The sequence below is a fragment of the Trichechus manatus genome, unplaced genomic scaffold (genome assembly GCF_000243295.1).
Source record: "Trichechus manatus latirostris isolate Lorelei unplaced genomic scaffold, TriManLat1.0 scaffold00082, whole genome shotgun sequence".
Lineage (NCBI taxonomy): Eukaryota > Metazoa > Chordata > Mammalia > Sirenia > Trichechidae > Trichechus > Trichechus manatus.
The window spans coordinates 6,194,475-6,219,218 of record NW_004444018.1 but is presented as its reverse complement, the minus strand read 5'-3'; the positions used below and the strand labels follow the sequence as shown (position 1 = coordinate 6,219,218).

At 35.5% G+C, this 24,744-nt stretch overlaps 1 protein-coding gene across 5 annotated transcripts in view; it reads left to right on the top strand.

Annotated features, from left to right (window-relative positions):
• Positions 1 to 24,744, top strand: part of AGTPBP1 (ATP/GTP binding carboxypeptidase 1) — a 201,717-nt gene that overhangs the window by 97,030 nt on the left and 79,943 nt on the right. For all 5 annotated transcript variants that reach the window (XM_023735793.1, XM_012556959.2, XM_023735796.1 and 2 more), the window contains 4 exons: positions 3,292 to 4,004; positions 11,356 to 11,439; positions 13,008 to 13,094; positions 13,177 to 13,325. In XM_023735793.1, coding sequence (XP_023591561.1) covers positions 3,292 to 4,004; positions 11,356 to 11,439; positions 13,008 to 13,094; positions 13,177 to 13,325 — 1,033 coding nt within the window. The remainder of the gene's footprint in view (positions 1 to 3,291; positions 4,005 to 11,355; positions 11,440 to 13,007; positions 13,095 to 13,176; positions 13,326 to 24,744) is intronic.

Below are 24,744 nucleotides of genomic sequence, written 5' to 3'. Positions count from 1 at the left end.
TTCGTGTATTTGGTGGCCATTTGAGTGTCCTCTTTGGTGAAATGTCTACTCAAGTCCTTCGCCCATTTTATGATTGGATTATTTATCTTTTTGTTGTTAAGTTGTTGAAGTTTTATATATATTTTGGTTGTTAAGATTCTTGCGGGATATATGGTTTCTGAAGATATTCTCCAGGTTGGTAGCTTGTCCTTTCACTTTTTTTTTTTTTTTTTAACAACTGTTGAGTAGTTTCCATTTTTATTATTACAAATAATGGTCTAATGAACTTTCTTGTATCTACCTCCTTTAAAGACATGCAAATGTTTCTCTAGGGTAGATAGGCATGCATAATTTAAATTCCAGTATTTATTATCACATTGCCTTTTGTATATGATTGCCTCCAAAGTGGCAGTACCCCTCTGCACAGGGACCTGTATTTGTGGGAAGAGAATGAATTTAGTTTGGGATATGTTGAGTCTACAGTGTCAGCAGAGCATGTCTACTTGAATACCTTGGAGGTTTTTGGAGAAAAGGCAGGGTGTGGTTTAAGTCTGGAGATGTTGAGTTGTTTAGCAACAGACCCCGTAAACTCTTTTGAGGGTGTGAGAAGGAGGGAGGGTGATCAGAGCAAAAGATTGAATGATTAGTTGGGGGATGGGGGACTTCTACCACCATGCAGAAAGAGATGGAATAAAAGCTCTAAGGGTGACCAGCTGTCCTGGTTGACCTGTTCCTGAAGGTGTTCCCAGGATGTGAGATTTACTGTGCTAAAATGAGGTAAGTCCCAGGCAATTCTGGATGAGTTAGTCACTCTACTGAGTGAGAGATCAGTTTCAAAGAGGAGCGACAACTGTTTCCACTAAAACTATAGGAAAAAAACCCAAACCAAACGTGTTGCCATCGAGTTGATTGTCACCCGTAGCAACCCTACAGGACAGAGTAGAACTGCCCCCACTCCTTTCACATTTTTGATAAAGTCTTTTGATGAACAAAAGTTTTTAATTTTTATGAAGTCTCATTTATTTATTTTGTCTTTTGCCATTTGTGCTTTTGTTATTTTAAATAATCCATTGTTGAAATCTAGGCCCAACCGTGTTACCCCTGCTTGTTTTTCTAGGAATTTTGTGGTTTTAATTTGCATGTTCTGTTGTCCATAGGGTAGCTATAAGTCGAAACCGACTCGATGGCATCTAACAACATCAACACAGTTTGCAAATTTAGGTCCTTAATCCATTTTGAATTTGTTTTTGTCTGTGGTGTGAGGCATGGATCCTGTTTCATTTTTCTGCATGTGGAAATCCAATTTTCCCAGCACCATCTATTGAAGAGACTCTTCTTTCCCCATTGAATGGATGTAGCACCTTAGTCAAAAATCAGTTGTTGGTTTATTTTTGGACCCTCAATTCTATTCTGTTGGTCTACGTGTCTGTTGTTATACCACTACCGGGCTGTTTTGATTACTGTAGCTATACAGTATGTTTTAAATCAGGAAGTGTGAGTCCTCCTACTTTGTTCTTCTCTTTCAACATTGTTTTAACTATTTGGGGCCTCTTGCCATCCCATATGAAATTGAGGATTGATTTTTCTATTTCTGTAAAGAAGGCTGTTGGAATTTTGACTGGGATTACATTTAATCTGTAGATCACTTTGGGTAGTATTGACATCTTAACAATATAAACTCTTCCAATCCATGAACATGGAACATCTTTCCATTTATTTAAGTCTTCTTGAATCTCTTGCAGCAGTGTTTTGTAGTTTTCATTGTATAAATCCTTCATGTCCCTGGTTAGATTTATTCCTAGCTATGTTATTCTCTTAGATGCTGTTGTAAATGGAATTGTTTCCCTAATTTGTCTTTCAGATTCTCATTGGTGGTGTATAGAAACTCAACTAATTTTTGTTGACCTTGTACCCTGCAACTTCGCTAAATTCCTCTACTAGCTCTAGAAGTTTTCTTGTGGACTCTTGGAATTTCTGTGTATAGGATCATGTCATCCATGAGTAGAGATAATTTTACTTCTTCCTTTCCAGTCTGGATACCTTTTATTTGTTTTTCTTGTCTTATTGCTTTGGCTAGAACTTCTAATACAATATTGAGTAGAAGTGGTGAGAGTGAGCAACCTTGTCTTGTTCCTGACTTCAAGGGGAAAGCTTTCAGTCTTTCTCCATTAAATATTATGTTGGCTGGTGGCTTTTTTTATGACACTTAGAAGCTGTGATTATTTTTTCTTAGTGACATTATTTATAGTTTCATTTGCTCTTGTTTCTCCATGGCAGAATTTTGGAAGTGTGAAAATTCTACATTTTCACAGCTCTCTTTTAATACTTCTGTGGTGGTGTGATTACATTTACCATATGGGCTTTTATGTTTTGTTTTTTCTTTCTTTTTTCCTTTTTTAATTTGATTCTATATTTTTATTAAAGCAATGTATGCATAAACTCTAAAGAGTCAAATAGTTTTACATAGTTTAATCAGGACAAATAGCAGCTTGTCTCCCACCTGCTATTTCATGCAGTCACTTTTAACATACTTTTGAAGTTAATCCTAACATCTCTAAACAATATACTTAAAATTCCATGTGTTGATTTTCCTGCCTTCTTTTTTTGTTTTTATTTATTTATTTTGCATTAACCTCTTAAGATTGGCACCCATTAATTTCTAGCTTAATGTTTTCTCTCATTCTGTAGGTTGTCTTTTCATTTTCTTTGTGCACTGAAGTTTTTAGTTTTAATGATGTCCAGTTTATCTGTTTTTTTCTCTTGTTCCTTGTGCTTTTGGTATCATATCTAAGAATCAGTTGCCGAAAAGAACGTCTTGAAGCTTTACCCTTATGTTTTCTAAGAATATTATAGTTCTAGCTCTTATATTTAGGTCACTGATCCATTTTGAATTAATTTTTGTATGCAGTGTGAATATGGGCCCAACTTTATTCTTTTGCATGTGGAGATTTAGTTGCCTCAGCACCATTTGTTGAAGAGAGTTTTCTTTCCCCATTGAATGGATTTTGCTTCCTTACAAAAATCACTTGGCCATAGATGTATGGGTTTTAGATTTTCAGTTCTGTTGCACGGGTCTATATGTCTGTCCTTATATCAGCACCACGTTGCCTTGATTAGTATAGCTTTATCATATATGGATATGTGAGTCTTCCTTCTTTTTTAAAATTTATTCAAGATTGTTTTGCCTATTTGGGACCCCTTGTGATTCCATGTGAATTTGAGGAGTTTATGATCTTAGGTTTGTTAATACATTTTAATATTTACAGATAAAACTTTAAACTTTTATTTTTTATTTATTTTTTATTTTCGAAGGACTATGATTTAGTCTCCAAAGAACCAAAGCCTTTTGTATTTGAAGGAAAAGTCCGTGGTCCTATTGTTGTTCCTACAGCAGGAGAAGAACCATCTGGGAATTCAGGTGATTTAAGGAAAGATGTTGTAATGAAGGAGAATGTATCTTTTAAAGGAGATGAAGATGAGAAGCCTACCTTTGTGGATCTAGCAAAAGAAGAGACAAAAGATAATGACAAACTGTTACAACAGCAGCTAGATGATCAGAATAGAACTATTTCTCTGGTTCATGGTGTAAATAATGATATTGTGAAGGCCTTGGACCGAATTACATTGCAGAATATTCCTTCTCAAACATCCCCGGCTTTTACTGCAGGAATGAAGAAGGACTACAGTCTTCCTCTTACTGTCCTTTCATGCACTAAAGCTTGTCCACACATGGCTTCTTGTGGAAATGTTCTGTTTGAGGGAAGAACAGTTCAGCTAGGGAAGCTTTGCTGTACTGGAGTTGAAACTGAAGATGATGAAGATACTGAGTCTAATTCATCAGTAGAACAAGCATCAGTTGATGTGCCTGATGGACCAACACTCCATGACTCAGATCTGTATGTTGAGATTGTGAAAAGTACAAAGTCTGTCCCAGAATATTCAGAGGTGGCTTATCCTGATTATTTTGGTCACATTCCACCTCCATTCAAAGAGCCTATTTTAGAAAGGCCTTATGGTGTACAAAGGTGAGTTGCAGATTTCTTCTCCCTTCTAAATAAGACCATTGTCAAAATATGAAGCATACTTAAAAAAAGAAAAAAAGTTACTTTGGTATTTAAGAAGAACATTACTCCAAATTAAAGTTATTGTCATTTTTTACCCTGCCTTGGAAGTTTTGCATTGCTTTGAAAATTGTCCTTGTGTGTTTATTTTGTTCATTTTTTAAGCTCATTACTTATTCAAAAGAAACCAGCATACTAAACCTGACAATTGGACGATTTAGAAGTTTTTTAATTTAGATTGAATTTCAGAATATAAAAACAGATTGTTTAATAATCTGTGGATAAATATTACCATTTATTTAGAAATTTGCTGATCATTTGAACTGGGTTTAGGTATATGATTTAAAAAGAGGCTCTGAATGAAGCAGTATGAACAGTATTATTTTGTTGTCAAACCGAAAACCCGTTGCTGTTGAGTCGATTCCAACTTACAGCAACCCTATACAACAGAGTAGAACTGCCTCGTAGGGTTTCTAAGGAGTGGCTGGTGGATTCAAACTGCTGGCCTTTTGGTTAACAGCTGAGCTCTTAACCACTGTGCCTCCAGGACTCCATTTTGTTGTAAAGTTTGAAATTTTAAATTGGAAATGTACAGTGTATAATAATTCGAGATTCATAAAAGCAGTAATTAAGGTTATTAAATATTGCCAAGTAATATTAGATATTACAAATACTATTAAGTGTTGCCAAGTAGTGAATCATTATTTGACGTATAAATACCTTTTGGTGAGGCTGGACCATTTTCAGTGATTATAGTTCAGTTTTTGTGTTGATGGTGTGTCAGTATAAAGCCATTTGCATACTCTTGATGTCAGTATAGTATGTCATGATGAAGGAGGACGGTGCTATAGGTATTTGATTCTTCTTAAGGCAGCAACTATATTTTGTTTTTTTCTTTAGCATCTAGTGTAATTCATCATTTTTACTTGGCAACTTAGTGTGTATTTTATGCTTCTAGTCATCTCCTTGATCCACAGATACAGGATCACACACAGCATACCATCAGAGCAGGGGACTTAACTTTTACTGAAAAAGATGTGTGGAGTGGGCCTATGCATGACAGCCACTGGTTATATCACGTAATGTAACACCCAGAGGCAGCTGGCTTCGTGGAGTGCTAGAATGGCCTTTGAAAGGCACAGGTGAAGCTCCAACTCAGAGGAAATACACTGCCAGGATTGGTTACCATTTTTTAGGATGCAGCAATTGCCCTAAATTTGAAACTTCTGCATGACTCTGTATCCCCAATAGGAAAAATACCAGAAGGATGGAGTGAGAAGGGCCCTACTCACCATCACTCCCAGTGTCCCACAGGAGGACCTTGTGCTTCCTGTCCCTGTACCTCTAGGCTCTGCAGGGTCAGAAGTCCTGGTCCCCAAAGTGGATGCAGTCTTACCATGGGGCTCCAATTACCTCAGAAAGTATCCAATTTAAGGAACCAGCAGGCAAGTAGAGGTTTTACTGTCTTGGCAAGGTAATTGATCTGTATAAGCTAGAGGAGGTAGGGTTGCTTTTACACAATGGGAACAGGCAGGATCGAATGTGTGTGGAATTCAGGTGATGCACTTATTTCCTTTTGGTACTCCCTTGTCCATTTTTAACTGTGAATGGGCAGGTTGCAGCCACTTTTGATTGAGAATTATATGATTACCAGGGCCTCAGACCGATCAACAAGGAGGGTTTGGGTCACTTAAATAGATCAGTTGCCAAGAACTGTAGGAGGTGATAGCTGGGGGATGGAGATGATCAGTTGCAGCCCTGAGAACAGTTGACAACAATGGGGATGAAGTTGGTCCTGCTAATGTTGCTTTTCTAAGTTTCTGCTTAAGAGAGATCCACAGAAACTGTGCAAGAGCTGCTCTTCAAATATGGGTAGAGAAGTGGATGTGTGCAGCTCAAGGGGTGGACTGTGGCAGCCATGGGAATGAGCCACTAGATCTGCCTTCAAGAGGGAACCTGCTGGGAGGCTTGTAGTGGCTGACAGCCTTCAGCTGCCACATCTTTGGGATCTGTCAGCGTTTATTCTGAGGCCACACTCTCTCTGGGCTGCCAGTGACTGAGCATGGTGGGAGTAATAGAGCTGAGCCATGCCTCAGCCACGAGGGACCTGCTAACAGGCAGTCTTTGCTCTGGGGTTCCCCATCAGCCTGGCCGAGACTTTCCCAGTGCTGCGCTGCAGTCTGAGGCTCTTCCCAATGACTACTCTCTCCTTTCCCAGGCAACACGCCTGCTTCTCAGCTGATGGCCCTTCTCACCTATGATTGCTCCATTTCCCCTTTGTTCTGTCACTTGGTTTCCATCATTACATTTTTTGTATGTCTGATTGTGTTATGACATCTGCTTATTATAGGACTTGAACTGACACACCTGGAGTTAGAATCAGTCAGCAACTTGATTTTTCTCCTTTTCAGCATCACCTCTTAGGTTCTGTGCCTCTCCAAACTCAGCGATGTCATCGTGTCTATAGAAAGCACTTCTGAACTTAAGTGTTCTTTCAACCCTCAGAGCAAATTTCCTTGTTAAAATGGCTTAATCTGAAAGTTTTTTTTTCTCTTACTAGCCCGTAATATCTGAGGTAAGATGGGAAAGAAGGAAGATTGCAGAATAAAGTTTTTAACTATCGTGTGTCTGATTCCCATCCTTAGTTTTAATCACCAAGGATCCTTACTATTCCTTGTGTATCCCATATCATGAAAGCTTTCCTCAATCTAGACTCTTACTTGTTTTAATTAGAGACACATATTCCTGCCAGTCAGAGCCTCTGATCAATATTTGGTAGCCAGGGCTAACTCTGCCTAGTTGATACCTTTACAGACAATAAGTAAAGAAACCTAATGTTTTAATTAAGTATAGCCATATTGCAGATAAATGTGTAATGACCTGAAATAGCTGTGGTATCTCTGTGGATCCTTAAACATCCACTGCAGGTATGGAGCCACCACCCTCAGCTGTGGTGACCTCTGCCCTCTGAGCAGTGATTTCTGATGTTGGTTTTGTCCTTGACTGGCTCGGTCTTTCAGAGAGTATTGTTCCACCCATAGTCCCAAGCTCCACTTCCTTTCTCTCCTTGACCTATCCTGATGGGGAGGAATTTATATAGACAAGGAATTACTGTGGCTCTCCTGCCACCCTCTCTTCTCTCAGTATTTATGATGAGTTCTCTTTCCTTGTCCCTGAAACATTGACCTTGGAATTGTTGGAATCCATCCTTTTCAGTATATTAGGCCACATGTAGGACTTTTTTCTGAAGTAATAGACTTTTTTTTACTCTGTGTCTTGGTCATCTAGGGCTGCTATAACAGAAATACCACTAGTGGATGGCTTTAACAAAGAGAAATTTATTCTCTTACAGTCTGGTAGGCTACAAGTCCAAATTTAGGGCAGCAGCTCCAGGGGAAGGCTTTCTCTGTCTGCCCTCTCATCAGTCTTCCCCTGGACTAGGAGCTTCTCCGCACAGGGACCCTGGGTCCAAAGGATGTACTCTGCTCCTGGGACTGCTTTCTTGGTGGTGTGAGGTCCCCAACTGTCTGCTTCCTTCCCTTTCCTTTCATCTCTTGTAAGATAAAAGCTGGTACAGGCCCCACCCCAGGGAAACTCCCTTTACATTGGATCAGGGATGTGACCTTAGTAAGGGTGTTAAAATCCCACCCTAATCCTCTTTAACATAAAATTATAATCACAAAATGGAGGGCACCCACACAATACTGGGAATCATGACCCAGCCAAATTGATACACACACATTTTTGGGGAAACATAATGTAATCCATGACACTGTATATGTATACAATGTAATGTACCACTGAGTTTGTCTACTCTTCAAACCAAAGCTGTATTATTTTGATACTGTGAGGTAACAGCATGATGAAAGATCAAAAGGTAAAAGTTGGTATACGTGTTTTAAAAATAGATGTTTGTATGCAGATAAAAGGAGATGGAGGTCAAGGGAATCAAAACACAGAAAACACAGTAGTGTAAAAGTCTGTACCTGTGTTGGCTCCTGGTGGATTTGTAATGAGAAAAGGAAGAGACTGGGCTCCAAAATACCTTTGAAAGTCAAATGATCCGTGTCTTTCCACATGTTTCTGAGATTTCTTTCCCTGTAGAGAGATGCCCCCTCTGATTTTCATGACCCTGAGGAAGCCATTCTTTTGCCTTCCAATTTGTTGAGGGAGAAATAAGTCATAAATTATAAAGCAGTCTAAAACTTCTCTCAGCTAGTCTGCATCATTGTATATTTTGTGTGATGGCTATTACTCAGTTTAAATGATTTGTATAACCTCCTAGAAACTATATATGCTATGTTGCAAAGGACAGTGTTTATCATATTTGTCATAATTTCCACTTCTCTATCTTGTTTGGCATAGTTGCCAGGGATATCAGAGACTTGACCTGAGACACGAATAGAGCCATATTTCAATGAAACAGTATGGTTCTGTTAACATTATTTAGATTTATAGGACTTTCCCAATAATCTTAATTACTTTAGGTATAGCAACTGCAAAAAATATGTTTAAAATATTTACAAATTGTATGATAGACAGTAGTACTTTGATATTTGAAGAATGTTGCTTATTTTATATACTTTTTCTGCAAATATTTGTCAGGTGTTTATGTGGAAATTTTCATGAGCATTGTAGTTCCAGTACTCAAAGATGCCACCATACCTCTAAAGCCTCCTTTCTTTTCACCCATCATTTTTGAATAATGGGTAGAAAACTGTTCAGAATTATTTGTTCCTTCAGGTGACATTAATTTGAGGCTGAAAGAAGAAATGCATATAGCAGAAGTCATTGGACAGTTGGATTTGACGTGATGAGAGTGGTCAGGCAGTGTGGTGAAACATCTTGGCAGGGCAGGAAGTGCTTTGAATGGCAGTCAGAAGGTTTAGATTCTAGAATTGGCTCTCCCACTCACTAACTCTGAGTGTGTGTTTGAGCAAATAACTTTCTCTAGAAACCTGTTTTCCCAATAAACAGCAGAGAATTTAATTAGAACAGTGTTTTTCAAACTGTATGAATACTCATTAGTAACCAGTATTAAGACAGTATAGAAAATAACAGTACACCACATGTATTACAACTAAGTATTGTTTCATAAAACTTTTGTTTCAGTTGTGTGTGTATATGTGTTGGGTCATGATTTTTAAAATGTATTTCTTGTAGGTCCTGAGCAAAAAAGTTTGATAGTCATTCACCTGGATCCCAGTTGGGAAAATATGGCCTGTGTTCCAAATCCGGCCAACTGCCTATCTGTGTTTTTAGCCTGTAAGCTAAGAATGGTTTTTACATTTTTCAATGGTTGAAGAAAATAAAAAAGAAATTAATATTTTTTGGCACATGAAAATTATATGAAATTCATATTTCAGTATTCATAAACAGAGTTTTATTGGAACACAGGCTTGCCCATTTGTTTATGTATTGTCTATGGCTGTGTGTATGCTACCTTGGTGGAACTGAGTAGTGGCAACAGAGCCCATACGACCTGCAAAGCCTAAAATATTTATTTGGCTGCATACAGAAAGAGTCTGCTGGTCCTGTACTAGATAGTCTGAAGACTTTATGGTTCTGAAAAACATCAGATATGGGCCAGGTAATAGGTATTTCTGATACACTCAGAAATGCTTCTTTTTTGAAATATATTGAGAATGTTGATTCTAGTTTTACTTATTTGCCTAGTCTTTCCTCAACTTATTTTTTAAGCAAACCATAAACCCTTTGTAAATTGATTGCCAGCTTTAACCCAGTCTCTGTCTGAATGCAGTAACAATTGTAATTGATTGTAGTCAACATTTATGAGTATTTATGTACTGTTTATTATTTTCAGAAGAAGGAAGTACTAGACTCCTTTAAAATTATTCAGTGAAAATATCTATATTGTTATTTTGTACAGTACCATTATGGTTATCTTTCTTGTATGCCATCATCAATCTTTTTAAAAGGAAAAGCAGTATAAAATGAATAAAGCTTCACTAAACATCTCCTAGCCTTATTTGGAAGGAGAAAAGCCCATTATAAGATTCATACCTCCATGTCGATTAAACCAACCCAAACCCACTGCTGCCAAGTTGATTCCGACTCATAGTGACCCTGTAAGACAGAGTAGACCTGCCTCATCTGGTTTCCAAGGCTGTAATCTTTAGGGAGGTCGACTGCCACATCTTTCTCCCGTGGAGTGGCTGGTAGGTTTGAACTGCTGACCTGTTGGCTGGCAGCTGAGCGCTTTAACTGTGCCACCAGTGCTTGTTCTATGTAGATAACACAGTAATATTTAACAAATCTTCTATTGAGAGCAAAGTAATGATTACTTGAACCCGTGTTTTTGGTGTAGGTTGGATTTAAAAATTACAATGAAATTTTTCTTTTTTTAAAGTATGCTTAGTATTTTTTCTGTTTTCAAATTCCATTGAATTAGAAAATGAGAAAAACCTAGAAAGAAAGGTCCATCTTTGTCTCATCCCCCAGAGCATTTTTTTTTCTCCATTTTCTCTATATATTGTTTTCTAATTGTGGTAAATATATATGTACCAAATCATTTGACATTTCGACAATCTTCACAGGTACAGTTCATTGGCATTATGTTTATTATATTGTTCAACCATCACCCTTATCCATTCCCAAATTATACCATCACCGTTGACAGAAGCTCAGTGTTTCCTAAACATTGATCTCTGTGTGGTGTTTTTTAAAAAAATCTAGCTGTATTTTATAATACATGTTTATTATAAAATATTTATATTGCCTAGTTTCAAAAAGCATTTAAGATATTTTACAAAAGTGCATTCATCAAAATAAAATGAAAAATAAGGAAAAGGAAATACTATTGACTCTTAACCACAAAGATATGTTCAACTTCATTCAAAATAAGACATGCAGTCAGGTTGCCAATTCCATTTTGATGAAATTCCTTTTGGTTGCATTAAAAAAAACCCAAAAAAACAACTCCTTATATAATGTTGGGCTTTTCAGGTCTTTACTGCTTCTAATAATGCTGTTACTTTTCAGAAATTTTGTGTGAATCCACACCATTTCTATGTAGAAAGGTATAATAAACATACAAGGTTTTTTTTTTTGTTTAACTGTTGGATTTGTGGCTGTATTCTTCGTGGTTATTTTCTAGAACCTAGACTCTGACAAATATTGACTTTTGTCTTGTTATGTATTGATAATTTTTGTACACAATATATAGTTAGAGGAATTACTGTTTTTCATGAAATTTTTATCATTTACACTTTTTCATCCAACACATTTTGGAGAAAGTTGTGTGTTGGCATATATAATAATGAATTTTATTCAAAATTCTGTTTTATGATTTCAGGACAAAAATTGCTCAAGATATTGAGAGACTGATACATCAGAGTGATATCGTAGATCGAGTGGTATATGACTTAGATAACCCAAAGTAAGTTTGATATATGTGTATATATATATATACATACATTTACTTTTGTTTTATTTTCACTGTAAATTTTCAGTGGTATTTTTAAAAGATAAAAATTATAATTCTACCTAGTTTATCCTCACTATGTTTTCATCTTTTGGCAGAGATGTAATGGTGAATCGTGGTTATTACTTAAACTGATTATATCACATGCTTTTGTTTGTTCTTAGGTGAGTTTTCAATGGGTTTAAAGCAGAGATCACAAACTGATGCTCTGTTTTAAAAAAAATTGAAATTAGCTGTACTAATTCACGTGAAATTCTAGCTTGTCCCTCAGTGTTGGGCCTTCATTTCCTTGGGGAAACAAATTGTCATCTGCTTGAGAAGGAACATGTGCTTGGCTAATTCTTCACAGTTCCCACCACTCCCTATTGTCTCTTACTGCTGACAGTCTGCTTTAGTTATTTAAGTTACCTGCCTGACCTTTGAAGCCGTTTCTCATCCCTGGTGTAAGTGTTTGTGTCTTTTACAATTTAGGATTGTTACTGATATCATTACATTCTAGGATTTGAATATAAATAAATAAATGAAAATTAAAAATGTCAAATGTCACTATTATTCAGTCATTTGCCTCCTTCAAATGAGAATTTCTGTTAGCCTTCAGCAGATTTCCCCCCACTAACATTTCAATTTTTTAGGAAATGTCATGTTTTACTGACCTTATTTGGAGAAAAGGAAAGACTTTTGTAAGGTTTTTGTTAGAGAGGTAAGAGTAAAGGCTATATCAAAGCTAATGACTGAATATGAGATAATATTCTAAAAAAGAAACATCTAATCTATTTATAAATCTCTTGATTATTCCACAGTATATAATTCTGTGTCAGGTAGATCAGGAAGATGTGGTAAAAAAACAGAAACTCAAGAACTCTAAGTGTGGCATACAGTCCTGATTTTAACTGAAATGACTTTGGGTAAAATCATTTAGCCTTCTTGAGTCTTAGTTTTCCTCTAGTAGAACGTAAGCTCCGAAAGAGCAAGAATATTTGTGATAAATCAGGGACCCAAACAGACCAATAACTAGAACAGTGTCTGATGCTTTATTAGGCGTTCAGTAAATATTACTGAAGTAATAAATATGTAAAATGATAACAGTACCTTTTCCTTTTTGGTGCTAATTAAATAAGAGATAATGAAGCTCTCTAAATTTAAAATAATATTTTTAACAGAGAGCTGCATAGTTTGTTAGAATTATTGCTACTCATACAGGTCATATGAATTTTTAAAATCCATCTGGTCTTTTCTATATGATAATTAGTATTGTAGAAATAACACTGATTCAGCCATGCAAAGATCTTCACTGTAAACCTAGGAATATGTCTCTAATTACAATTTTTTGTGTATAAAAATCAGCCAGAGTTTGTATTTTGCTTGTGCTGGTTGTGTGTTTTGCTTTAAAAAAAAAACAAAGAGGATAATATAGCATAGATAATAGTGGTATATTTTTAATATGTAGCATAGTTTTATTTATTTATTTTTGCTCGACTGTTTAAATGCAATGTATTTTATTAAACTTTCAAAAATTTATTTAGTTACATCATTCCAGAAGAAGGAGATATTTTGAAGTTTAACTCCAAATTTGAATCTGGGAATCTGCGCAAAGTGATTCAAATCAGAAAGTAAGTCATTTAAAATTTTCTCATTTTGTACGTACACATATTTTTCTAATTATCATCAGATTTCTTTATCTTCTCCTTTCAGAAATGAATATGATCTTATTCTGAACTCAGATATAAACAGCAATCATTATCATCAGTGGTTTTACTTTGAAGTCAGTGGAATGAGGCCAGGTGTTGGTTACAGGTTTAACATCATTAACTGTGAAAAGTCCAACAGTCAGTTTAATTATGGTAAGACCGTTTTGTTTCCTAATCGACAAGTCTTGCAGGCATCTTAATTCTAAGAGTTTTTAAAAAAAAGTTACCAACATTTTTGTAATGTTTGAATATTCATCCTTTTTTTCTCTAGTTCTCAAAACTCAGATGTTTATTATGCAAAATTTGAAATTGGCTAAGCGTTGATTTGTCAGTGAAAAGAGTTACCCTTGCTGAGGCAAACCCTAATGGATATGGTTGATTTCATCTGCAATGAGTACAATTAAAGATTTATTATGGATGCTGCTTATAATCAAGTTTTAAATGTCAGTTTATCCAGAAGAGAATTGCATGAAGCAGTTTTTTATTTTGAAATAGTAATGATTTTGAAATAATTATAGATTCACAAGAGTTAAAAAACTACTGTAAGGTCCGGTGTTCTCTTCACCAAGTCTCTAATGGTTATAGCTTATGTAACTGTAGAACAAGGTCAAAACCAGGGAATTGATATTGGTACAATGAGAGTATATAGTTCTGTGCCGTTTTATCACATTTGTAGATTCTTGTAACCAACACCACAATCAAGATACAGAATGATTCCATCACTGCAAAGATCTCCCTTGTGCTACTTCTTTATAGTTCACCAATAAGTATGACGTTTGCTATAGATTTTCTGTAAATTTTTAAGAAATGTAGTTGAAGAAGTTTCCTTCTATTTGTAATTTCCTGAAAGTTTTTGTAATGAATGTGTGTTGAATTTTGTCACCTGCATTTTCTGTGTCAGTTGATATAATCATGTGATTTTTCTCCTTTAGCCTGGTATGGTGTATTAATTACATTGATTGATTCTTGAATATTGAAGCAGCCTGGAATAAACCTAGTCATAGTGCATAATTCTTATATATTGCTAAATTCTATTTTCTAATATAAGAATTTTTACATTAATATTGATAAAAGATATTGCTCTGTAGTTTTCCTTTTTTGTACAGTATCTGGTTTTGATATCATAGTAATACTGACTTCATAAAATGGGTTGGGAAGTGTTCATAATTTCCCACCCTCTTATTTTCTGGAAGAGTTTATGTAGAATTGGTATTAATTCTTCCTTAAACGTTTGGTAGGATTGTCCAATGAAACCATCTGGCCTGGAGATTTTTTTTGGGGGGAATTTTTTAAGTTAGAAATTTAGTTTCTTTTTAATCGTTATACCAAAAATCCCAAACCCATTGCCGTTGAGTTGATTCCGATTCATAGCAATCCAATATGACAGAGTAGGACTGCCTCATATGGTTTCCAAGGCTGTATATGTTTATGGAAGCAAACTGCTGCACCTTCCTCCCGCAGAGCAGCTGGTGGGTTCGAACCGCCAACCTGTCCATTAGCAGCTGAGTGCTTTAACCACTGCACCACCAGGGCTCCTTTAATAGTTACACTCACCAAACCCAAACCCACTGCCGTCAAGTCGATTCTGACTTGTAGCGACCCTGTAGGACAGAGTAGAACTGCCCCAAGGCTGTAATCTTTAGGGAAGCAGACTGCCACATCTTTCTCCTGTGGAACGGCTAATGGGTTCGCCAGCCTTTTGGTTAGCAGTCCAGCGCTTAACCACTGTGCAACCAGAGCTCCTCTTGATAGTTATACGGCTATACAATTTATCTAGTTCATATTGAGTTGTAGTTTGTACTTTTGAGGAATTGGTCTGTTTAATCTGAGTTGTAGAATGTTTGTGTAAAGTTGTTGATAGTATTCCTTTATTATTATTTTAATGTCTGCAGGGTTTGTAGTAATATATCCCATTTCATTCTCAGTATTGGTAATTTGTGTCTTCTCTCATTTTTTCTTTGTTAGTCTTATTAGATGTTTGTCAGTTTTATGGACCTTTTCAAAGAGCCACCTTTTTATTTCCCTGGTTGTCTCTACTGTTTTTCTCACAAGGCAGCTTTTAAAACTCTGGTGTTGTACCAGCAAAAATATAGCCTCATTTAAGGATTTAGGGTTTAGAAATTTAATAAATACAAAATTAAGGGTTGTCAGGTATCTGGTGTTTTAAGTCAAACATTTTGTCAGTGGAAGATCGTATAATTACATGAACTCAATATCAGTAACTTGAAATTGAAACATTAAGTTTCAAGTATTTAATTTAATAGTAGTGAATTTTTGTATAAAAGAAAATAACTTTTTTTTTGTTATACACAAAAAAAACTTGCACTGGGGATTGAGGAAAAACAAGTATATTATATATAGCAAGTTAACCAAATCTCAGAGGCCTCAATCATTTTTGTAAAGATTGACAGCTTTTAACAACTGAGGCATGAAATGCCATCTTAGATGTTTCAAGTAGTTGTTGAATAGAATTTTATCTTAGAAAATTAATAGAGAGATACTCAGGTTTATCATGCATAAACTTGTTTAGTTTATTGCAAGATATTCTTGGCAAGGCATGCAAGTAAGACCTTTTCATTTTGAACCGGCGAATCAGAATTAACAATTACAATGTTAGTTCAATGGTTAGAGTCCAGATCTTTAGATTTAAGCCTTTTTTACCTTTTATGAGTGGTCTCGGGAAGAAAGCTTGACCACGACTTGAACTCAGTGCAGGTTGGTGGCAGTGGTGGCGGGCAGAGTCTCAGCAGGCTCTTGGTCTTCAGACAAAATAAGAGACTAGAGAAAGATCCCTTTGCCTCTGCCTTCTCTCAGTGAGTGAGCAGAAATTCAGGGTTTGTATGTGAAATTCTCACCTTGGCCTCCCGTAATAAGGGCCAGTATGACATCAAAGACTAGTGTGTTATGTCGTTTTCTCCAGGGTTAGAGATTACCCAAATGTCACAGTTTTTCTTCAAGGTTAGAGATTAGGGAGGTTATTTAGATTTATGTCTCAAGGCTAGTTAGCAAAGATTAACTATGCTATGTCTTCTTTTATCACAACATGCCAGGTCAGAGTCAACTTAACTTAAAGGTTGTTTGCCACATTCTTCACGTGCTTCACATGTTTCTATGTCTAAGTTCAGAAATTTTCCAAGTAAGTTTCTCATGACTTACAGGTTTCTAATGGCTTATGGTTAATGTTAATGGTTAATGTTAGAGAGCCTCACAAAGGTGATTATATGTATGTATTTTGAAAGCTTAATAGTGACTTATACCGTATGGGATTTAAGATCATTATGGAAACATACAGAACAATGCTCAACTTGTTAAAAGCATATATATGATACTCTTTAAAGAGGGCGTTTCTGAAAATTGAAGCTTTCAAGAGAGGAAAAGGTTAAAGTTTTTTTCCATTGTCATTACTTATTGGGAAAAGAAGAAATAATGGTAGACAGTCGGCCCTTCGTATCTGTGGGTTCCGCATCTGTGGATTCAGCTAACCTTGGATCGAAAATATTTGGGGGTGGGGGAGAGAGGGAGAAAGTTAAGAAATGCAGAATTTGAATTTGTGGTATGCAGAGCACCACACTGAATCCCCACGAATGAAGTGCTGGGTAGGCATCCCTTGCTGTAGCCCCCCGCCATTTCACAGATCCTCGGTCTCTCTCCAGCACTCCTTGGTTGAGCATTGTTCGTGTCCCATCTCGTTCCTTCACTATTTGTGTTGTGTGCACCCTTTGTCTTTGTGAAAAATTGCTCCTAAAAAGCAATTGTGTGGTCAAAGCAATCCCTCAAAGGCTAAGTATGAGGGGACTGAAGAGAGCGAGAAGCAGCAGTTTAAGGCTAGTAAGGGATGCCTGGCTAGCTCTGTAAAGCACTACAGCCTCTACACTTAAAGATCGTGCACATCGACCTTGGCTGATGCCCAGGCAGCATCAGGGCTCCTAGAAGAGCTCAAGAAACTCATAGAAGAGAAAGGCTGCCTTTCAGAGCAAGTCTTCAATTTTGATGAAACAACTATTTACATAGCATTTACATTGTATTAGGTATTATAAGTAATCTAGAGATGATTTAAAGTATATGGGAGAGGATGTGTATAGGTTATATGTAAATACTATGCTATCTTATGTAAGAGACTTGAGCATCCTCGGATTTTGATATCCGAGGGGGCTGGTGGAACCAATCACCCCGCGGATACCGAGAGACGACTGTACTCGAGAATTATTTCACATGTATGGGATAAAAGCTTCAGTCAGATATGTTTAATGTAATAGATAGTCATAGGACAATTAGGTAGCATAATATGTGGCTTAGTTTTAAACATTTTCAAAGATTTTAAAATGTTTTAAGTAATTTAATTTTTAAATGATTCATTTTTTAAATGTTTTGATGAAAGATTCAGTGATTATATTGATTTGCACGGTGATATGAATATTCTTGATGTTCACATTCTTTTATAATTTTATACTATAACTACTAATCATTGAATATAATCTTTCTTGGAAATATTTGTTTCCTGTCATTAGACTTTCATATAACTTTAAAAATTACCTTAATTGAAACTGTTTCAAAGTTTTCACTTATTTTTTTGACTTTATAGTCTAGTTTAACATCCTTGTTGCTTTAGTGCACTTTGTTTATTTAATTATTTTGACTTTATAATGTTGTTTAATGTCCTGTATTTTTTTCCAAAAACAGTTTAAAAACTTTTTTTGTACCTGTTTATTTCTCCTGAATAGTTGTTCTGAATATTATTCAGAATAATTTTATCAAGTGCCAAAAAAATTCCCATTGCATTAAACTTCTAGAATAATTTGAGAGATTGACTTTTTATTATTAAGTCTTGCCACTTAGAAACATGGGTATAGTTTTGTTTATTCAAGTCTTTTATACCCTCACCTAAGTTTTTAGTTTTTTTGTAAGTTTTATACATTTCCGTTAACCTTTATTCTTAAGTATTTTTTGTATTTTTATTTGTTTCTGTTGTGAAGGAATACTCCTCCCTCTTTTCAGACTGGTTATTACTTATCATTAAGAAAGCTGTTGCTTTTAATGTATTACTTGAAAATCAACCTCCTTACTCAACTTCCTTATTAGTTCTCATAGTTTCTTAGTTGAAACTTGGAATTTTCTTGGGAGCTACCTAGAATTCTTCCTTATTCTTAGTTATAGTCTGTATCTTTCATTGTTTTGTTAGTTTTGGATAGAACATTGAGAATGTTTAAAATAAAAAGGAGACATTGGACATTATTGTTTTATTTTGACTTTAACGTGAATGCAGCTAGCATTAACATTTAAGTGTGTTAGCTCTTTTAGGATACATACTCTTTGTCACCGTAAAGAATCTTAATTTTTACTAAGTTTTAAAAATCAGAATTATCTTATTAATCTTTAGTTTTAAACATTTATCGGTGTGACCATATAATGCTACTGTTGTACTGTATTATATTAATATGATTGTAATATTAAGCCATCTTTTCATTTTAGAAATAAGTCCATTTGGTCATGTAAATTAATTTTTTAATATTCAACTATTTTTGATTTGTTAGTATTTTGTTTAAAGTTTTGCATCTGAGGTCATAAGTGAGACAAGTCAGTTTCCTTTTTGGAGAACTAACCTCTAGTTTTGAAAGCAGGGTGATGCTAACTTTGAAGACTTAAATAAAAAGGTTTTAACCCCTTACCCCAAGTTTTGAATCAGTTAAATTGCATTTAAATGTTTTCATGAAATTTAGAAAGAATGTACCTCTAAAACTGTCTGATTCTGTTGCTCCTTTTTTGGGAGGGAAGGAAGAGCTAGCTACTGAATAACTTTTTCAGGGTTTTCTATGACTCTCAGTGTGAATAGTTTTCTACTTCTTGTTGAGACAGTCTTGATCATTTTTATTTTATATAAGTGACATTTAGATTTTCTTCCATATGATATCTGCAATATATGCACTTCCTTGTTCCCTTACTTGTTTTGTTTCCTATATTTTTTTGTTTGTACTTGAAACATAGTTTTATTATTTAAAAAAAAAAAAACTTGAATTTATTCATTATTTCATTAAATATTTGTTATTTATTTTCTGTTTTATGTTACTCTGTCTCTTTAACTGCCTGCACACTGATGTTTTCTGCATTGTGACTTCTAGTTTATTTACTTTAATTGATTTTTCTTTGATGGTCAAAGCATTTAAGTTTTGAATTTGCTCTTGATTATACTTTAATGCTGTGTCCCCAAAATTTTAATACCTAGATATCCTTGTTATTTTCTACATCTCCTCTAATTGTATGTAGTTTTGGGTGTCTTTTTGTTAATTTTATTGTGCTTTAGGTGAAAGTTTACAGTGCAAATGAGTTTTTCATTCAAAAATTTATGCACAAATTATTTTCTGACATTGGTTGTAACCCCTGACATGTGTCAGCACTCTCCGCTTTTCCACCCTGGGTTCCCTGTGTCCATTTGTCCAGGTTTTCTGTCTCTTCCTGCCTTCTTGTCTTTGGTTTTGGGCAAGTGTTGCCTGTTTGGTCTCATACACTTGGTTGAACTAAAAAGCATATTCCTCATGTGTGTTATTGTTTTGTAGGCCCGTCTAAACTTGGCTGAAAGGGGGACTTTGAGAGTGGTTTCAGTTATGAGTTAGCAGGGTGCCCGGGGGCCATAGTCTGGTCTTTTTTTTATGAATTTGAATTTTGTTCTACGTTTTCTCTTGCTCTTTTCTGGACACTCCACCGTGATCCCCATCAGAGCAGTCAGTGGAGGTAGCCCGGCACCATCTATTTCTTCTGGGCTCAGGCAGGTGGAGGCTATGGTTCATATGGTCCTTTAGTCCTTTGGACTAATATTTTCCTTGTGTCTTTGTTTTTCTTCATTCTCCTTTGCTCTGGATGAGATAGGGCCAATAGATACATCTTAGATGGCTGCTCGCTAGCTTTTAAGACCACAGACGCTACTCACCAAAATAGGATGTAGAACATTTTCTTTATGAACTGTGTTATGTCAGTTGATCTAGATGTCCCCCAAGCCCTCATCCCCAACAGCTCAGTCCCTGAAGATGTTTGGGCATGTCTAGGAAGCGTCTATGACTTTACTTTGGTCAAGTTGTGCTGACTTTCCCTATATTGTGTGTTGTCTTTCCCTTCACCAAAGTTAACACTTGTCTACTATCAAGTTAGTGATTTCCCCTTCCTCGTAACTATCAAGATTGTTTTTTTCCTGTGTGTAAACCTTTTCTTGAGTTTTTATAATAGTGGTCTCATACATTATTTGTCCTATTGTGACTGACTTATTTCACTTAGGATAATGCTCTCTAGATTCATCCATGTTGTGAGATTTCACAGATTCATCATTGTTCTTTATCGTTGCATAGTGTTCCATTGTGTGTATGTACCATAATTTGTTTATCCATTGATGTTGATGGACACTTAGGTTTTTTCCATCTTTTTGCTATTGTGAATAATGCTGCAATGAACATGAGTGTGCGTATGTCTGTCCATATGACAGCTCTTATTTCTCTAGGAATCGGGTTGCTGATCGTATGGTATTTCTATTTCTAGGTTTTTAAGGAAGCACCATATTGTTTTTTATAGCGGTTGTGCCATTTTGCATTCCCACCAGCAGTGCATAAGAGTTCCAAGATCACTGAAGTCTCTCGCAACATTTGGTATTTTCTGTTTTTTTGATTCATGCCAGTAATGTTGAGGTGAGATGGTATCTCATTGTAGCTCTGATTTGCATTTCTCTAATGGCTAACGACAGCCCAGTGGTTAATTGCTATGGCTGCTAACCAAAAGGTTGGCAGTTCAAATCCACCAGCTGCTCCTTGGAAGCCTTATGGGGCAGTTCTACTCTGTCTTATAGGGTCACTATGAGTCAGAATCGACTTGACGGCAACGGGTTTTTGTTACGGTTTTAATGGCTAATGATCTTGAGCATTTCCTTATGTGTCTGTTAGCTGCCTGAATGTCTTCTTTGGTGAAGTGTTTGTTCATATCCTTTGCCCATGTTTTAACTGGATTGTTTGCCTTTTTATTGTTGAGGCATTGAAGTATTTTAAAGATTTTAGAGATTAAACCCTTGTCATATATGTTGTAACAAAAATTATTTCCCAGTATGTTTGGTATCGTATTTGACTCAACAACAACATAGGAAAGTGTTTGTTATATTTTTTAGCTGATTGAATTATTTTGTTAAATCTTTTTTCGTTAATTTCAAGTTTTATTATATTTTGTTCCCAGACGTGGAATTGGTACTGATTTGTAATAAATTATTATTTTTTGATGACTTAATATCTGGTCAGTTTTTGTTTTCATGGGCACTTGGAAAATAATACATGTTTTCTGTAAGCAACATAATTTAATATACACTTGTTTAATGTTATCTGATTATTCAGTTTTCTTTATCCTTGTTTATTTTTTGTTCTCTTTATCTGTTCAAGACTTAAAAACAAATTAAGTCGGTTCTATTGTGTTTCAAATCCTCATCAAAAACAATTTTTTTTCTAAACTAAAATGTGCAGTGTTATTTGGCACATAGAAAATTGTAATTTTTCCATATTCCTTTTGACTATGTTCCTTAACAATGTAAAATGATTTCATTTATCCCATTCGATATCTCTTGCCCTGAATTCTGTTTTTTTAATTAATAATGTGAACCTCAGTTCTTTTGGTTTGAATTTGCCTGATAAAACTTTCCGTATTGTTTCTTGTAAACAGAGGTTGGATTTTATGATTTGACCCTTTGTGTTTTACTAGGTGACTTTATTTAAAATTCTTTCTATAACTGATATATTTACTTTTTTACACTTTCTATTTTTGTGCTACTTTATTGTTTTCTTTATGTGTTATTATTTAAGTGGCTGTAAAGTGTGGTACAACACTTGTTTTAGCTGTGGAATCCAAAATATAAAGTAAAAAAAAAAAAGTGTAAATAAAAATATATAAAATATAAAACATTAAATCATAGCTGCCCTGCTTCCTAGCCTCCTCTTCACATTCCGTTGGTCTCTAAAGTTAGTTTTATGCTGAATGAATGGTAGAAAGTGAAGGTTGATAGAAATAGTGCTCCATTCATAAATTAGCATCCATACAAAAATGGTCCCATTTTCACTTATTTAGGTTTTTGATTGGAATATGATCTGTGTCTCTCAGTGGGATTCAGTTAGACGGGGAGATGAGAAGGTTCATCCTGCATTTTCTCAGGAAGACTTTAGATCTTGAGGCATATTCTGCATCGGATTTTTCTCAGTCCTGCTGTATCTGTCTTAGTACAGATTTAGTAGAGATTCCTCCCAGATTCTGACAAGAAGTTGTCTTTGTGTTTCTTTATATTTCCGTATATTTGTAAGTATTTAATTAGAAAGTCGGTAGAAGCTGTAGAAGGAGTGTTAGGTAGATGTAGTTTTATATGGAACTGTATCGTTAGATGTTTGTTTTAATGTCAATAGAGTTAGAAGAAGGAAAGGACTGGTATTTTAGTAAACTAGAATTCAGCATTCTAAGAAATTATAACTGTGTAGTAAATGTTGTTACGTCCATTTTGAATTTGTATCAGAGATGGTGCTAATGACTAAATAAAATACATTTGCAGTGGAAACTTCTTCAGCTGGAAGGATTTATTTAGTTTTCATACACAAATGAAATTCAGAAATAATATTAATTAGGAGAGTCGCTTATTTATCGTCTTAAGTTTTCTTATTTTTTTTGATTGGGGCATGCTAGTTGGGCATGTGCTCGTTGACTTCTAGGAAATTTTTTATTAGAGGCCTTGTTCTTTGTCAGTGCCCAAGAAAGGGAGAGGCCGATAGTTGCTTTTGTTTCTCAAGCTGTCCTTTACTTGGAGATTTTTTAGGTATTTTCTCACGAATGACCTTAATCAGTTTTCCTATATTTATATTTCTTACTGTTTTTGATTGTAAAGAGAATGCTACCTTTGGAATGCTGAATTTGAGAATTTGTTACTAAATAATAGTGCTATATCCGTTGCTGCAATCCATTGCCCCCAACACCCATTATTGAAAGAGATTTGCTAAACTTACCACTAGATGGCAGTCTTGCATCTTTAGTAACTTGGAGCTTTGTTAGCAAGCTTCTCTCTCCTCTTTTCTCCTTTCCTCTCCCTTCTCCCTCCTTCCCTCACTTCTATCCCCTCCTCCATTTTATCTCTCTTTGTCTCTGTCTTGCCTTCTCTCACTCCATCCTTTCCCTCTGTCTCTCTCTCTACCACCCTCCCCCCCTGCACCCCCACCAATTCTATACCTGAGAAATAAAGATTTTTAACTGCCTCCTTATATAAATTGAACATTTTTGGGAACCAGGCAACAAAGTAGAATCTTTGAGTCTAGACTGTAGCATCCCTGCCTCCCCCACCCTCACCCACATTAGTTAATTCTATACCTTAGACTTGAGCTATCACTTGATGGGGAAGTCTTCCCTGACTCCCCATTCTGTCTTAGTCCCCCTGATAAATGTTTCTCGTATTTTTCCTTCCTTTTATAGTGCTCTTGACAATTCTATTTTACATATGTGTGGGCTTGTTTAATGCCTTTCCTGTCTCCTCCCCCCCACCCCCCCCAAATCCCACCACTTATTTATAAATTTCTTGAGGTCAGGGACAGTATCTTTTTTGCTCACTATGGTATGTTTAGCATGGCACTTAGTATGTGTTCATTAAGTATTTGTTAAATAAATGAGGCAAGAATGAACTAGATCTCCTTAGGAACATAAAATGAACATGCACAAAATACATGCCAGTAAGACCCCAGTTTAATTTATGATCATTGACTGTTTCTAAATATTATATTTTAAATAATTTCAAACTTACAAGAATGTTACACACTTTATCTGGATGTTGATCATCTTTTTTATTGTCCATTTGCATATGTTCTTTGGAAAAATGTCTTCGTATCCTTTGCCCATCTTTTAATCGTGTTATTTGTCTTTTTATTGAGTTGTAGAAGTTCTTTATACTAGATACAAGTCTCTTACCAGGTATATTGTTTGCAAAAATTTTCTCCCATTCTGTGAGTTTTTCTTTCACTTTCTTGGTGGTGTCCTTTGAAGCCCAAATGTTTTTAATTTTGATGAAGTTCATTTAACTTAATTTTTCTTTTTTTACTTGTGTTTTTGATGTTTTATCTAAGAAGTCATTGCTAAATACAAGATAACGAATATTTACTCCAATATTTTCTAGCTTATATTTAGGTTAATGATCCATTTTGAGTTAATTTTTGTGTATGATGTGAGGAAAGGATCTACTTTCATTCTTTTGCATGTGGAGATTCAGTTGTCCCAATATCATTTGTTGAAAAGACTGTTCTTTTCCCATTGAATAGACTTAGCACCATGTCAAAAATCACTTAGCTATATACATATGGGTTTTTTTTCTGGGCTCAGTTCTGTTTGATTAGTCTATATGTCTGTCCTTATACCAGTCCTTGGGTTGTATAAATTGTTAATGTGCTCAGATGCTAACCAAAAAGTTGGAGGTTCAAATTCACCTCTGAGAAGAAAGGCCTGGCAATCTAATTCTGAAAAATCAGCCATTGAAAACTCTATGGAGCATAGTTCTACTCTGACACACCTGGGATCACCATGAGTCAGAATCCAC